Source organism: Pteronotus mesoamericanus, unplaced genomic scaffold, assembly GCF_021234165.1.
Source record: "Pteronotus mesoamericanus isolate MK-2021 breed Mesoamerican mustached bat unplaced genomic scaffold, CSHL_Meso_final contig_130, whole genome shotgun sequence".
Classification (NCBI taxonomy): Eukaryota; Metazoa; Chordata; class Mammalia; order Chiroptera; family Mormoopidae; genus Pteronotus; species Pteronotus mesoamericanus.
The window spans coordinates 5,137,981-5,155,656 of NW_026555060.1; the positions used below are offsets into that span (position 1 = coordinate 5,137,981).

Below are 17,676 nucleotides of genomic sequence, written 5' to 3' on the forward strand. Positions count from 1 at the left end.
TTAAATCAGTCAAGAGAAGGACATAATATAAGATATACAAATGAGCTTTCTTGACTCCCTTTTTTATGTAAGAAATTGATCATTTTCTAGGTCTCACTTCATTCTCCTTTTATAGAAAATATTGGCAAATGATCCACAAACTGCACTTGAGCAGGGCCTTATCTATAGTATTCATCATTGTAGCCCCAGCTTTTAGCTCCGTAACTGGCACACAATAGATATTTAATAAATATTGATTGAATGAATAAACCAATATTTTCTGAGGAGCTCCTTTGTGCAAAGCTCTGGGGAGGCATTCTGGGGTAAGTAAAGAGGGAGTCATGGTTGCTATCTTCAAAGACTTCACAGCCCAAGCTGGAGATAGGGTGAGACTCTGGGCAGGGAACAGGCATAAATAGCTGTCCTGAAAGACAGGGTATAGCCCTTCTGGTGTGGCTCAGCTATTTGAAGCATTTGCCTGTAACTGAAAAGTTGCAGGTTCGATTCCTGGTCAGGGCACATACTTAGGTCGTAGGTTTGATCCTCATTCTGGGCACATACCAGAGGCAACCAATCAATACTTCCCTCTCACACTGATGTTTCTCTCTCCCTTCCTCTCTCCCTTCTTTTCTCTCTAAAAACAATGAAAAAAATGCCCTTGAAGATTTAAAAAAAAAAGACAATGTGATATCCACAAGTAGTGTGTTAAAGTAGTATGAAAATAATAAATTATTTAGATGTCACTTTCCAGTTTCTGTATTCTTTTATTCATTAGATTCTCTAAAAATAGAGGAAAAGAGAGTTACTTCTTAAAGGATAGATTGGGTGAAGGGGTGGGGTAGGTGTTAATGTAAAGCCTTGAAAGGCTTAGAGCAAAAAGGATTCAAGCTTGGTCTCAAAGAATGTGTAGTAATTAGATTGAATACTACTATGTGCCAGACACTGTTTAAACATTTTACTTGCATGAACTCACTTAATCCTCCCAACAATCTCTAGTAAGTACTATCATTTTACAGAAGAGTTAACTGAGGCACAATAAAGTTAAATAACATGCTCAAAGTCACCCAGCCAGTAAGTGACAGAGCCACATAGTCTGGTTCCAGTTTTCATGGATGGCTTAACAATGTTGCAGGTGGTGAGGAGCAACCCGGGTAGAAGGCAAACCTGAGCAGCCTTGAGGTTAGAGTGTGCCCCGTGTATGTGGGGAAAAGTAAATGTAAAGAAGCTTGGCAGGGAAGTCTAGCAGAACAAAAAGGATAAAAAGGCAGGAGAAAATGACCATCGGTAGAGGAGGGATAAATACACCATTCTATATTCATACCAAGATATTACAGTAGTGTTTTATGAATGGAAATATCTTTATGATACATGATTAATGAAAACAATAGCTACCACTTCCGAGATCTTACTATCAGCCAGGAATTATTCATCCGTTCATGTGACCAGCCTCATTGCTCATCACTGCTGCTCTGTGAGACGGGAGCGGTGTCTATGGGTGAGTCTGCAGCTTGAGAGAGTAAGTGAGCTCCTCTTACATGAGTTATCTGTTTGTTTCCCCAGGCTCTTAACCACCTCACTTTAAAGCCTCTCTGTTAGATGCCAAAAGGTGGTGGAGCAGGTATGTATAATGTGATATCATTTTTGTAAAAGGAAAAAAACATATATATGAAAGTCTTAAGTGAAACTCTAAACAGTGGTCACCTTTGGAGAATAACATGAAAAGTGCAGAAGCAAAGCTCACTGTCCCCTTTCCCTTACACACTTCCTGTATTACTTTCATTCTTTATAATAAATAATGACTATATAATGATTTATTAACAAATGAATAAGTATTCATGGAAAAATTAAAGTCTTGACTTGAGCATGTATTATTTTAATAATTAAAAGCTACCAAGGGCCAAATGTATAAAGTCATTATAGGAATTTGGTCTGTTTTACATATATTAAGATCTATTGAAGGTGTTTGAACATGTGGGCAATTCCAGAGAGTAATGGTTGAAAAAAGAGAAAATATGGGTCAGGTTTTATGTACTTTTTTTTCCTTTCAATTTTTGTTGCCTTTCATCGTTATTGCCACCTCACTAGCATCCACTGGCATATGACACTGGACTGAGCATCCTTTGTGGGCCCGCAGGGTGTGGAAACAGGAGGCAGGCCCCGCTGGCTCAGAGCTTACCCTGCAAGTGGGTCCCGGCCTCGGCGGGCCTGCGGGCCTCTTCGGAGTCCGGGCGGCGCCCAGGGCAGCTAACTCGTGGTTTGTTCCTGTCTCTGAGCAGATTGAAGAAGGGGGCAAAGCAGACTTGGTGAGCTCCAAACTGCGGGCCGGGGACGAGGTGGTGCACATCAATGAGGTCGTGCTGAGCAGCTCCAGACGGGAGGCCGTTTCCCTGGTGAAAGGATCCTACAAGACCCTCCGGCTGGTGGTCCGCAGGTAGGCTGGGCTGGTGCTCACGGTACTTCCTAGGTCTCCCCCGCATCCCTGTCCCAGGGCTGGTAACTGGCTCTGGAAACCTCACCATGGGGATCCTTATGACCGGCCCCCATTTTTTGTTTTTTGTTTTTTCTTGCCCATTTTGTGGCCCATGAGAAGGAACTTGGGTGAAGACAGTCCAGACACTTCCTCTTTCAAAACATTGGCTTCCCAGCAGGTACTGGCATGGTAGAGTCCTTCCTCATGGTACTTCCAAATTTCTGGGCTTGATGAAAAATGATGCTGATCCCAGGTATGGTCCGAATTCTGTGAAGTGTTGTCTCACTGTGGGACTAGAAGAAGCAATTGGCTTGGAGCTTTAGGTGACATGCCATTCAACTCCCGTACACCACAGCAGTCCTCGAAACAAGCAAATTCCTTCTTTTGTTTGTTTTGTTTTTGTGGTTGAGATACAGGTGCTTCTTTTGTTGGAAAAGGTTTGGATTGTGATTAGTTTTAATGCCTTAAAGTAAGAAGTTTCCTCCTCTTAGAAAACTGATTCCTTCCTGCTAAAGGGAATTAGTTATAGAAAAAGGAAGAGAGTTAATTTTTTTTATCACTATTATAGAGTTCTGCTTGAGGTGTTTTACATGTATTAGTTCATTTAACTTGCATAAGAACCCAGGGAGACAGCTGTCCCTCTCCCCATATTATTATAGGCGAGAGGTAACCTAGGTTACTGAAGGTAGCAGAGCTGACACCTAGAGTCAGGAAAGAGTCTAGGTGCCCCTGGTCCCGCTTTACCACACCACCTGAGTGTTGTTACCTTGACCTACTAAGCCCTAGGTCTACACATTTTGCTTTTTTTTTTTTTTCCTGATATTTCTTCACTTATCAGGTTCTGACTGCCTTACTTGTCAACTAAATGTTATAATATTTGAGAATGTTCAAGTTGCCTGGAACTTTAGGGGTCATTAAATCAAGCCACACCATTTTCAAGTGTGAAAAGTTAGCTGGCCTTCTCACCACGCCACAGGTAGTCTTTTATGGGACCTTCAATCCTGCACTCATTCATTCTTCAAACTTCACTGAGTGAGCCCTTGTGTAGGGGAACAGCAGCTCTTCCCAGCCACAGAAACACAGTGGTGGGTGTGGTCTCACCATGTCCCCAGCTTCTAGTGACTGTCCTCAGTGTGTTGGGCTGTGTCTAGTTTCCCTTCAGAGACATCTCTGGTGGCCAGTGACACAGAGTGGCTCAAAGAATGGATCCCAGAGTCAGATCAGGCCTGAGCTCAGATTCCAGGGCTGTGTGACCTTGGGCGAATTACCATGAAATGTACCCCAAACTGAAGATTCAGTTTCCTCATCTTTAAATGGGGATTAAACTACCTACTTTACAAGGTGATGGAAAAGATTAAATAAGATACTCTCAGGGGTGTCCAACCTGTGGCCTGCGGGCTGCATGTGGTTGAAGATGGCTATGAATGTGGCCCAACACAAAATCATAAATTTCCTTAGTACATTATGAGATTTTGTTGTGATTATGTGTCACAATGTAGTTAATGTGTGGCTCAAGAATATGTGGTCTTTTTCCAGTGTGGCCCAGACACACCAAAAGGTTGGACACCCCTGCCATGGTAACCACAGATGCTACAGATGCTACTGGTATTATTTACATATTATTATTGGTCAACTGCAGGCATATGCCCATTCCCTGTGGCTCAGCATTTGAGTAAAGCAAGCAAGCATCCCATACTCGGCTGATTTTCCAAACAGATGGGTAGGAAAGCTCAGAACCATGAGGCGTATTCCATGAGTCCAGAAGAGCATTGAAGATTTTGAACTCACTTTGGCATTGAAACCCAAAGCTCAAGTTTAGAACACTGGCTTTTATCTATGGACTCCCCACTCCTGGTGTGTTTTGATAGGACTCTAATGATAGGTTAATCTCTGAAGAGGGCCACCCCGTTTCCTGCTGGTTTCTGGTTACTCTTTCTAGTGGATGGTGACCTAAGATTTTGTCCTACTTCTTTTAGCAGAATAGGAGACAGTCCTGGGGTTGAAATCTGGCCTTGCCACTTACAAATTACGTGACCTTGGGCCCCCTTATGCCTCAATTTCCTAATTTATAAAATGGCAATAATACTTTCTGCCTCAAAGCACATAACAAGGGTTTAATGAATAAAGTATAAGAACATAGCACATGTGCAATATTTAATCATTATTCTGGATTTGGTTAGACAGGCATGTGGTAAAAGGGAGGGGTATTGCTATGTTACCAAACGTGCTGTCTGCATGATTACCCAGAAGCACCCTGCCTCACTTATTCCCTTGGTGAATTAACACTATTAATGGTCTGATCTCTGGCCTAACAGATACAGAACTGGTCATGACAGTGCCCAGGAGCTCATGGAATTTAGGAATGTTAATCCACATTTTCCAAACTCACAAGAAATTGAAGGATATACATCAGAATGTCAATGCATTAACTCATTTAAAAAAAAAAAGACAACTCTAAGGGGAACAAGTATCAGTATACTTTATCTGCCCGGGAAAGCTAACTAGGAAGTCTGACCATCAATGTGTGGTGATTGTAGACTCAGCATGAAGAGAGTGGATCTCAGGCGCCAGTGAGCTGGCACCTGTTCTGCTGGCCGGATGGCCTGTCTCCCCATTAGGGACCCCTCTGCCAGGCCGCCCAGGTGCATGCCCGGGTGAGTCAGGGCCCTTTCCCCTCTGGAATGCTGGGGATCCAGGATCCTGCTGCCAAGTGCTCCTCTCCAATCTCATTTCTTCTCTGCTGTCCACAGCAAATCCCCTTTCTGATTGACACATTCTTTCCTTAGATATGCTAACATGATCGATAAAGTTTCTAAAGAGTCCTTGCACTCTCTGCTTCTGGGGCGGGAAACATTTTGTGTCTAAGATGCCCTTTGAATATGTCTTATCTCACCTATTATGTGTTGATTTTTATAGTTGAATGCTCAGAGTTTAGGAAAGGAGGCTGGCTTTACTTCTCACACATGCTTAGAGATGGGGATTAGGAATGTGCCATGGTAGACGTGGCTGGACATTCCTGCCCGACCTTTGAGAGAACTGGGAGAAGGCCCTTTGCTCTGGGTTAATCTGGTTTTGTGTTTAGTACAGCTGTCACTCTCCTGAAAAATCTTACCTCTCTACCTTGGCACATGTCATGCCCTGAGATTTTCATTTCCTTCTAGTTATTTGTGACAGGGCGACTTGTGATATTTAACTTGTTAGTTTTCCTTCTTTTCTGAAGAGATCTCTATACTTTAAACAAAATATTGAAGTGGCTTCCGGGAAACAAAATTGGAGGTTCTGTTCCCCAGAGAAATACTTTTTTCGTGAGATGAAAATTACGTATCAGCAGCTCCGTCTGTACCTGCTTCATTTACTCTTAAATTGAGCTTGGGGTCAGCTTCCACAGCCATCATAAAAATGCCAAGAATGCAGAGCAGAGTTGTGGTGTTTATATAAGTTTTGAGGGTGTTTTACCCAGTGACCAAAAACAATCAAAAGTAGAAACACCTTAAAAGGCTACTATGACAAGAGAAATGCAAAGTCTCAAGTGAGTTGTGGGTCAAAGACCTTTGAAGGTCTGCTGACCCAGAAAGGAGGCAGAGTTTAGTCCTCCAGGAGGCAGGAGGGGAGGGGCGGCGCGGCATGGATGCTGCAAGAACAATGTGCCTGCTGCTGCTGGGTCCGCAAAGAGGGAAGGTCTGCAGCCAGCGGTGAGTACATGGAGAAGAAATGAGAAAAGCAAGAAGTGGGCTGAAGACAAGACCTTGCTAAAGGAAAGCAAACATCTCCCAGCTGAAGGAAAATTGAAGAAGGAAAACCTTCATGGAATGCAAGGACAGTATAAAGGACATATGAGTAAATTAGGGAAACAGACAGACATGCATACCAATAATAGCCAATCATCCAAACCCTCTGTAAATCAACAGAGACTGTATCTGGCAGATATGTGTAAAATACATGTCTTAGAACCACGTAGCATTTAAAATGCAAATTAACAAAAGAAAGGGTCATCAGGTTTAATTTAATATTCCTGAAGGTGATACAAGATGCTTTTTGTACAGGTAATGCTCACTGCTGTTTGCTATAACCCAAAATTTAAATTAAAAAAAAAAATCAAAGGCTATAATTTCCCTTCAGAATAGACTATTGGGATTCATTGCTGCATGTTTATCTAAAAGCATGTTTTTACCCAGAATTTGGACTCCAATTCCTGTCTTGAATGGAATAATCAGAATGGCATTGTAACCAATGGATCTGTAATCCCAATGCTCATACCCAGTGCAACCCCCATTTCTCTTGGCAAAGCCAACCTCCCAAGATCTGTACCAAGGTGCCATTTTTGCCAAATAATATCCTACTCCTAACGGTTTGTTTGTTTGGAGTTATGGTTTTCTTTTTAAATTAATGGTCTGTTGGTTTGCGTGGCAAAGAAAAGTTTTAGGGTATATTTCATGGTAATTGCTTTGCACTTGTTTTGGAAGGCTCACGTAAGCCATGTGAACATCAGAGTCGTCCCTTCTAGGAGAGAGGGCCTATGAAATGGTGATGCAGGTTTGGCACTGCCTGGATTTGAGCTCTGATGGCATTAGGCACTAGCTTTGTGATCGTGAGTGAGTAACTTCATATTTCTGATTCTTGCCTCATAGGATCAAGAGGATTAAATGAGAAATATATATGTACAGTATAGAGCATGGTGATTAAAGCATGAGCTGTCCTGGAAATAAAGTAAATGTTTGCTAAGAAAGTCACCTCTTTGGAAAGGTCTAATCTCTAGAACATTTCATATGATTACGGGTCCCCGTTAACGAGATGTCTGTGGTAAGGAATTGGTTTTCTGGGTAGAGAAGGCAGTTTGCCTGATTCTGAACTGTAAGCAGAGGGTGGAGAAATGGGAACCCCTTTTCAAACTGGAATCTTATTCCTACACCTGCCCATCAAACATGATTTAATATAGCTTTTCCCCTACCCATTCATTTATACTATGAGTTTACATGTTGGAAGGAAATTTTTTTTTAACTGAATATGAGTGTGTGTGTGTGTGTGTCTCTGTGTGTGTGTGTGTGTATGAAGAGTAGGAATAGACCACATTTTACTGGCCAAAAAGAGATTGAGGAGAAGTGGGGCTGCATTAGTAAAAAACAACAAGCACCTGCCTAAAATGTGTGTACTCCCAGGCTGTGTGGCTTGTCCTGTACAGTGGGGCCAGAGTGAGAATCTAGGTCTTGTCACTATCAGCCTATGGCTCTGCCCAGAGGTAAAAAAAAAAAAAAAAAAAATGAGAGAATTGTATCCAAAGATGTGTACTAGTGACTTGCCCAAGGCATGTGCTTGTACCAAAACGAGACTCTTGGTCTCTAATAACCAAGAGGTCTTGGGGCCTGTTGGTACCTCAAGCAGTGAACAAATTAATGCTTTCTGCTCCACTGCCTTCTCCATCTAGAAATGTTTGTGATGCTTAAAAAGCAAACAAAACAAAAGGCAAAAACCAAACAAAACAAAAAACCTAATAAACTGACTTTTCATTCATCTAGGAAAAACTGTTCCATGAAGAAGTCATTCCCAATGACCTTGAACTTGTTGCAGGAGTTCAAAGGCAATGCACTTCAAATCTTCATGCAGCAGGCTGACTTGAGGTTTTCCATCAACCTCTGGAAATAAAACTATTTGTTACTTTACAGCTTCTCTATCTATCCCCACCCCCAAAAATGGTGATGATATTAAGTTCACCACAACCCTCAGGCCCCACACTCCTTGGAAAAAACCATCTTGCATTTCTGAGGGTTAGCAGAATAGTTCCTTTTATAAATGCGTGAGATGACATTATTGGAATGGAATGGGATGGGTGGCTCACACACTTGCCACCTCTGTGTCAGATTTCTGTGACAATTTTGTGCGTCTAGATTGAGTTATGAGTATAACTCACCCAGGATTTGCAAGTCAGTGATCTCGAAAGAAGGATCTAGTAATGAATGGAATGCTTTTTAAGGCCCTCTTGAAGAATACAAAATTAACTCAACTGGTAATAAAAAAAAAAAAAAAAAAAAAAAAGGATTGTGCAAATCACTTCCTTCTCCAACCCATGGTTACAGTTTATAATAGAAAAGAATTTCTTGGACTCTTATCACTATTCCCTCCCCACATTCTTTCCACTATTTTGCCACCTCTCTTCTCTTGGCCCCAGGTGCCTAACTCAATTCCCTTAAAAAGACTTCTAGTCTTAAAACAACTTATTCTGATTAACAACATGATATCCCCCTTTTAACTATTTTAAAGCAGTTTAAATAATTCATTAAGAGCTTTAAAAAGAAAATTGAACAGAGCTCCCTATTTTTAAAGCAACAAAGTTTGAAGGGGAGCTTGAACTTTTCTAGAACATAAAAGACATCTGTTTTTCCTTATAAATTAACATTCTCTAAGCCAGATCGTGCCAACTCCAAGCTGCCAGGCTTCAGATGTGAACTGGTAAACAGCATGTGGAAGAGAAGTCCATGTCATTTGGGTTCCAACCTCAGCTCTGTTGCATTCTGGCCATTGTGTTATGAGCACAATTTAATCTCCCTGAGGCTGTGTTTCTTCTTAAAATGAAGAACAGTAGTAATATCTTCCCAACTGAGTAGCTCTAAGGATGAAAGAAAGAAGTGTATAATGAAAACGCTTCATTGTAATAAAATGTTAAATCATTAATCCAAATTTACCTGGTTGCATTCTCTTACGATTTGAATGGTTTGTGTGAATGAGAACCTACAGGTTTTAAAGTTTCTGACTATACCCTTTTTGCTAAAGAGAAATGCAGTTTTAAAAGATAGTACCAACGAGGCTCAAGCTCAGAATGGAGATTTTTTTTTAAAAGGCCATGTTCTTTGGACAACTTAAGTAGAAAGTTCTGATTCTAGAACAAGTCAGAGCTCATTGGTGGGAGGCTGAGTAACAGAAAAGCACCCTCAGTCTGCACAAGGGGCTTTCTAGTCACCTGTCTTTCATTTTTCGCAGCATCTTTGTACTATTAAATGAAAGGGTCAGGTTATATAGGCACATGTGGCACAGGCTGAGCAATATGAAAATGTAACTTTCTTTAAACAACACAGTAGGTGGCCTTTGGGAAAATTCTGATGTCAAAAGATAACTCTCAAGTGGGCAGGCAGTAGGAGTTGAGGACAAATAGAAAAGGAGCAATCACAATTTCTCTATTGGCAATGGGAAAACTGTTCCTGAAGCTCCAGGTTCTCACCTACGTATATAACACGCATGGCCTCGTCCACCTCACCTGCACTCAGAAACCAAATGAGAGCGATTCTTGCCCAGTGTAAGTTCCAAGAGCTGCCTGTGTCAGGATATTTAAAAGGGCCTCGCACTGTTCTCTGTGGCCTAGGACTCTGTGGATGGGCAGGGTTCTCACGGCAGCCAATATGGCGGCTGTATAACTCTTGTGACTCTCTTGGGAGCTTTCCATGTCGTGTATGACGCCTCCCACCTCACGTGCCTCCCTCACACTTGTGATGACCCTCTCATCCCCTTGTGGCCCCCACCATTACTTTATGTGTCCTTTTGTTGTTCTGCTCTTTGCATTTCTTAATTTGAGCAAAAGACGGGCAAATCCCAAATTGCAGCACAGTCGACATTGCATTTTAGGACCCAGGATTAGGCTTCCCCAGAGGGGAAATTGGTATAACTGAGAACTGTGGTAACTTACTCTTTAAACATTTTTTTCCACTTGAGCAAGTGGTTGAGAGGAGGGGAAGGAGGCAGCTGCGGTGGCCTTCGACCCCCAGAAACTTTTCCAAGAGGCCTGGCATCATGGGAATTTGCTCAGTATGCTTTGAGGAGGTATTTCAATCCTGCTGGGACCATACAAGAGCAGTTTTTGGCTTCCCCGGAGTCCTAGGTTTGAATGTCACCGTCTAGAAGTATAGTATTTGATTTCCTAACCAGTTGTTCCTTCCCATGGAAAATTCATGTAACACATTATTGGGTTTCCTGAGAGGTATGCAATAAGACTCCCTTACTGTAATGGGAAAAGGGACATTTTTTGCTGTAGCATATAATGATAACTGCTATTTTTACTCACTGGGTTACATATGCTCACTGGCTATGCACTGAACACTAGTCACATACAAAGGAATGCTGTATTGTTTCCCAGCAAAGGAGGTTTGATGATAAAAAGACCTGGTTTCATTCCTGGGATAACGTGGTTTTACTGCAGACAAATGTATTCCAAGTAGGACTCACCCTCCCTGCCCAACCGTGAAAGAATGGCATTCAGATATCTGTCTGAGCCTTTAGGAGTTGAAATCTGAGTTCTGAGATCACACAAGAATTATGGTTGAATCCTTTCCCCCAATTCTAAACGTGGATCATCAGCTAAAACAAGTAAGTTTGGATGATTCGGATTTAGAATACAAACCAAACATTTGTAATTCTGTATCCTTGAATCAAAATGGCTGAAAACTGCTCCTTCTCAAACTTGGCTCTACACTGGAATTACCTAGGGAGTTAAGAAAAATTTAAACAGATGCCTGGGTTCCAGCCTCCCAAATTCTAATTTAATTGGTATAAAGTCTACTCAGGCATTGGACATTTTCAAAGCTTCACAAGTGATTCTAATGTGCAGTACAGTGTAAAGGCCACTGGTTTAAGCTGTAAGTTGAAGTGATAAAGAGAAACGGTGACTAGGTTGAGAGACTGAAAGTAGAAGAAGTGCACGCAGAGTAGAAGGCGATTTAAGGAAAAGATTTAAGGAGAAACAAGAAAGCCAACAGAGAGGTGGGCGTATAACAAAGCCTTGTCAAAGTGGGGAACTAAGTGTAAAAACAAAGACCTTTGCTGCCGAGTTTCAGGACTGTCTGGGATCCAGAGAGGGCTGCCCACGAGGGGCGGAGGGTAGCCCTGGCATTCCTATGCGTTCTCTTTCTCATTCCTGCTATATGGAGGGGTCGCTTTTTATAAAGCCGATGAAGTGAAGTTGCTACCGGTAAATCGGAGTGGACAGGGGAGGGGTTGTCCGCGGGCGGCACGAACGCCTGTGACCTGAACCGTCATCAAGGAATTCATGTTTACCAGCAGGTTTTGGGGCTGCCCAGCTGTTTTGTGGGGCTAATGCCACATCCATCCCACTGCAGTTATCATTCACTTTACGTGTCATTTGCGGATGGTGCCCCCATGAAGTACACCATGAAAGAAAGATGGCTTAATGCCATTAAATTTATTCCATCTAATGGGACAGACGAGATGAAAACAATGTCAAGAGGCACTGGAGCGGAGTGAGGATGTGCGAGTCTATGCATCCTTATGGAATATTCATTTACTTTGACTGTCCCCAATTTTAAAAAGTACACGGTGTATAGATAGGCTTAGCACAAGTCTCTCATTTCCTGGGGTGGGGGTGGGGGTAGAGAATCCTTACTAGGAAATCAGAGCTCTGAAGGTCGTGGCAGTTTTGTCCTGTCTTGGACAATTCCACTGTTTTGCTTTCCTTCTGGACTATATGTGTTTATGTCTTAATTACGACTGCTCCAAGATCATAGGTGTCCTAATAGGAGCATAAAGAGCCCTACACAGGCACTGCCACTGCCTTCAGAAGTCGGAGAAGCCCCTGGGTCCTTCTGACTTCAGATGACCCCTAAGGCTTGTTTTGTTTTTTTTTTCCTTTGACCATTCTAATTCATGTGTCAGCCTCAAATATGTATTCATTACCACCTGCCTCCTCGTGGTGGTGATGCTTCTGGTGCCCTAGCGTGTGGCAGTTGTGAAGAGCCTAGTTAGTCCTTGGTAAAATTATACCTGTAAGACCAGCCTCTTTATGACTTTACCTTTGACACTAAAATGTTTGTTCGACTGCCTTTCTGGTCTAGAGGCCCACGTCACTCTCTCTCCACTAGCTGCTGGATTGCTAAGTATAGTTTGTCAGTGCATTTGAAAAAATGCCAGTTTTTCCACTCCCCCCTGATTCTGCTGTCAAACTGCTGTCTGATGCAGCCTTTGTTTAGTGGGTGGGAGGTGTAAAGTTATCCTCAGGGGAAGGTTGCTTGGTTAGTGTTTTTTGTTTATGTAGAAAGGTTTTTCATGAAGACTGTGATTCTTCCTAAGGAGAATTTTGAAAGGATCCTTTGGAATGTTTCTTTGCAGGTGTTGCTTAGGAATCAGCCATTGTTATCTGCTGACTGTAAATAAGCAGGGCCCACAGCCCTGGACCCCTAAGCTGGTCTCACAGAATTGTCACAGGGGTGAAACATTTTCATAACCTTTCATCCTTCACCCTTAAAACTTAAAGGAACCAACAATGAAAGAGAATCATTGTTTGTTTGTGTTTTTTCACTCATGGCTGCATGGTACTTGTTTTTTAAAAAAATAATAATTATTATTATTTTGATCAGTTATACCCTTTAGACTTGCTCCCTCACTTCCTTTGGGCATTTACTCAAATGTTAGCCTTCCCTGTCCGGTCAGTTAAAAACTGCAGCTCTTTCCTATCCTACCCCCAACATTGCTTTTTTTTTCTCGCCTGTGAGACATACACTCACAAAGTTATTCATTATGGCCTTCTCACTAGAATACAAACTCCTAGACTTTATTCAGTGTGGTGTCCCCAGTGCTTGGAATGAGATGAGCACCAAATATGTGCTCAGTGAACGTCTGTGAGATGAAAACAAAACTACACCCCTTAGCAGCTGTGTGGCCTGGTGGCTAGAAGCACAGGCTCTGAGCCAGGTTGCCTGACTTTGAATCTCAGCTTTGTTATTTACTGGTCAAGTGCCTTAACCTCTGCAATAGCTTCATCATCTGAAAAATGGGTATAATAAGAATATCTCCCTCATTGGTGTAGTAAGTTTGCTGTAGAAACATTTTCCTGCGTTAAGATTTCATTGGGATGGGCAGGCTGGGCCCATCCTCACTGCCCTCTCTGTTCCCTTCTGGTCGAGAGCCTCCTCACCAAGCTGCCCACCAAAGAACAATTATATTTGAAGGCGTTCGTCCCTCCTGGGCCCGATCTCCTTGCGCCTCTCTGCGCAGTGCCTCCCCTCACTAAGGCAGCTCCTGCAGCCCCGGCTGAGGAGCCAGGTCCTGGGAGCCTGGATCTCAGGACGCTGCCTGGGGCAGGGCTCACTGTCCTCTGCACCCCACTTTTGCAGGCCTCGCTGGAGTAAGTCATGTGTCCATTTCCAATGCCGCCCCCTCCAGTGGCAGTGCTGCGCGGTGGGCAGGACCCCGCTAGAGTACTAGACCTCAGCAGATACTCAGTGGGGGCATTTCCACCCTTTACTAAGAGGAGTGGTTTCATCCCTACTTGTAGCCCCGTTTTCCTGCAGCAAAGCCTAAAAGATGTGGGTGAGACCACAAGACTGAAAGCGGATGGGGGCTGATGTTTCCTGCCAGTGAAAGTCACATCCAACCTGGACAGAGATCAAATTTGTCAAGAGGAGCGGGGAGGAGGAGGCAATGGGAAAAGGTGACTTGCTAATGACTATAGATGTCAAAGAACTTTCCTGTGGGGGTGAGTAGGGGGTCAGAGGCCATGGGCTAAGCCTCTCTTCTCACCCCCAGAGGGGTCATTCAGAGAAACTGCTGTCTGCTTTCTAAAAGTGGAAGACCCCAGAAATGAAAGGACTTAGTCTTAGGTCACAGAACTAGAAACACAGCTAGAAAGAGGAGCCAGGTTTTCCAGCAGTGAGTCGGGTCTGTCAGGGTGTCCAGATGACTCCAAGGTGGGAGCTCTTCAATGGCGGCTTTCCCTCTCTCGTTGGTGGCAGGAATTGATAATTTGGTGTTTATGTGTGTTATTTGATGTATCTCCCTTTTCATTCTTCAGCATCTTTGATGTTTTAATATTTTTTTCCTGCAACAGTTTTTCCTCAAAGTGTGACTCTAGACAACGTGCATCAAAATCAACCGTGGTGACTGTTTTACATGCAAGTCTCTGTCCTCTTTGCTAAATGGGAATGAAACGACTCCCTGGGGGAAGCCTGCTTTGTAACAAATTTGCCAGGTGATTCTCACGCCCCCTGAAGCAGGCAGCCTGCAGCACTTCCTTTCTACCTTTCCCTGGCTGGGTAAGGTCTTTCTTGTGGATCTTTCCCTGTCTCCTAGTTCCAGGTAAGACCCAAAAGCAGGCGATCCGAGTCACTTTGAGCAGCTCCATGGTTATTCCTCAAAGTGAAAGACTAGCTTCATGCTTCTTGGCCATGATGTCTACATAAAATTCAGAATTCAGATTTTTAACTTTAAATGGAGATCAAAAATGATTCTCGCTGTTTCTGAACTCCTTCACAAACATGTTAGAACACAATCCAAATGCACAGAAATGTTCAAAAATAGCAGTAGTGTGTGGCCAGCCTGCTTTCCAAGGGCATGGTAGCTCACAGCAGTTTCTAAAAATAGGCCTTTCTGGTACAGGTCACTAAGCAGGAATGGCCTCTGTCTCAGTCTGTGTACACAGTTTCACATCTGACACCTTCACAACAACAACGCTGACTTGCCGAGGCCTGACGACTGACGTGGGTCTGTGGGAATTCCTGGGAAAGCGCAACCTGGGCGGCAGCGCCATGAAGGTGAACATTTAGCAGCACCCTGACCGAGACCCGTGGTGTTTGGATTAAGGGCCCTTTCAACCTTTGCTTCGTCATTCCTTGTCCCCTTTTCCATCACTGTCTCAAAGTCAGGGGCAGAGGTCAAAACCCCCAAGTCATTCCATGAGATACTAATGAACAGGAAAATAAGCTCATGTTCAGGAATTTAAGGCCCACTGTGTTTCACTTTGTTTAAACTATGGTATCTTGCATTTTCCCCCTCTGCAAACTTGTGAGATTACGAGGCATCTTACAGTGGCAAATGTAATTTTGACAGTTTCCAATAAAATGTCCAGAACAGGCTCACTTCTCTTTGATATTTTTGGAATAGGCATACAATAGTGAGAGTTCTTTTCTTCTTGTGTAATAATTCATGGATACCCCTGCCTTGGCCCCTAAATGCAGATGATGTGGGTGGTATTAGAATTAAAATTTCTTAGGGTTAACATTCTAAAATTAAGGAAATGGGATAAAAGAATGGGGGCACTTGGCATTGAATGTACAGGAGGTGATGGAACTGGACCACCAAACTTTCACTTTCGTAAGATTCTTAATAGGTTCTGAAGAAGTGGATTATTTTGGGTCAAATGTAGAATATTATATCTAGGAATCATTTGCGATTTATGAGTTAGCTTGTCACCTTTAATAAATAATTCTAGTAAGCTCTCACCTGAGCTTTGGGTATTCTAAGCATTTCTTTCTATCATTTAATTCCCACAACAAGCCCATAAAATAAAATAGGTACGATTATTGCTCTGTTTTACAGAAGAGGAAACGGACCTTCAATAGGGTAGCCTGGCCAAGGGATACCTCTCTGAAGTACGGATTTGAACTCCAGTCTGTCTGACACAAAAGCCCAAACTTTTAAGCCAGTAGGTGTTCAAACAAGCTGGTTTTCTGTGGTTGCTCAAGCCCCCGGGCCGTATGGGTTCTTCCGCCTGTGGGCTACCACAGTTTGGGTTCTGCCAATGCTTTTATTTGTTTTGCTTTTAAAACAGTACACACTGGTGCCTTTTGTTTCCCCAGCAGTGTTGATTCACATCCCCTTAAATAAATTAACCTTCCCATGTTGTCTTATTCATTTGATGGGAGCAAGTTCACATGCCAATAAAAATAGAAGTGGGAGAAACAACGCAGCAAGAAGGAGACGTGACAGAGGGCTGTATGGTTATTAAGATAAGAGTACAGGCTCATCATTTTCTACTCTCCCTCAAAACAAAACAAAACAAAACAAAAAAGCCCCACAGCTTGATTCTAATCACAGTTTGTTCTGTAATTTTTAAATGGTTGATATACCTGGTTAATATGGAAATGTGGGAACACTTATTGTTTTTGTAAGAGAACATTGGAGATTTTATCACTTCTCTTCCAAATAGCAGATGCTCAATAATGATGTTGAGTTTAGGTGCTAGACCTGTGAGTACTATCCCATAGGCCTGGGAGACCCTTTGTCCATTGCAGGATGGGCTTGACTGAGGTCTAATGCAACTTGTGAAGGAGATGCAATGTGTCTTTGTGCTCGTTTTTGCCAGCACCCTGATGAAGCCCCCGGCTTTGCTCCATTTTAGTGCCCACTGCTCTCTGCACTCCCCGCTCATTCTTTCTCAAATCTTTCCTCTTCGAGGAATCGTTCCTCCACACCTGTCCTTTTCTCATTCCTCAAACTTGCCTTTTGACTTCTTGCTCCCTTTAAACCTTGTTGGGTGATGGCTCGCTAAGCTCCAAAGACGTGGCTAAGAATAGTTGAAGTCCTTTGAGAACAATGCAATCTTACATTGATATAAAATGGCAGTAGTAAAGCTATTATTCATATTTTAAAAGCAATTTTGCAGGTTATCAGTATCTGAGCGTAAAGGAATGTCTTCCCAATGGTGTTATCTCTGTCACAAATTGGTTGGCGCTCTCTGTGGATAGATAAGTGGGTCTTGTCATTAGAAGCCTTCAAGTCATGGCCAGAAGAAGACCTCAAGCTCCTGAGGTTGACCTTGGCCATGCCAGTCCATGTGGCTCACACAGTTCCCGTGAGGACTCCCCCCAGCACTGTGAGTGGGAGGTCTTAACAGCCAGTGATGATAGGCCCTGAAGATGGGGTTAGAGGGCACAGAAGATGTCCTGAAAATAAAGTGAAAATGCTCATTTCACACTTTCAGAGATTATCATACAGATGTATTGTGATAATTCAAGTGTAGATATCCACGTCTTGAATATAGTGAAAAGAAACTGATTCGTATGTTTCAAGTATGGATTTGATCCTTTCTAGACTGTTTGCAGGGAGGGTTTTTTTCCCAGGCTAGTATTCCTTTGGCGCCCAACTGTTTCTGAAAGATTAATAAGCTTGAAACTCAGTATGTACAACTGGAGTTTAGCTCTGTCGATCACTCTCAACTGGCACAATAATGATTGAGATCTGTGGGCTGAGGTAGAGGATGTGATGAAGGGGCACTCTAGTGACCCCCCTTTCACCACATGGAAATGGGCCACCGTAGGTCACATGTAGGGTTGCCAGGTTTAGCAAATCAAAATATAGGATGCCCAGTTTATATTTGAATTTCAGATAAACAACTAATTTTTGAGTAAAAATATGTCCCTGATTTTATCTAACAATCCTAGTCACATAAGAACTTAGATGTACAGAGGGGAAAAAAAGTGAATTCTTTATTCTCTCCACACTTAATCTGTCTTCCA

At 42.8% G+C, this 17,676-nt stretch overlaps 1 protein-coding gene across 1 annotated transcript in view; it reads left to right on the forward strand.

Moving 5' to 3' along the window:
- SHROOM3 (shroom family member 3) overlaps window positions 1-17,676 on the forward strand; it is a 201,824-nt gene that overhangs the window by 13,149 nt on the left and 170,999 nt on the right. Inside the window, exon 3 of the mRNA XM_054594464.1 lies at window positions 2,114-2,410. Coding sequence (XP_054450439.1) covers window positions 2,114-2,410 — 297 coding nt within the window. The remainder of the gene's footprint in view (window positions 1-2,113; window positions 2,411-17,676) is intronic.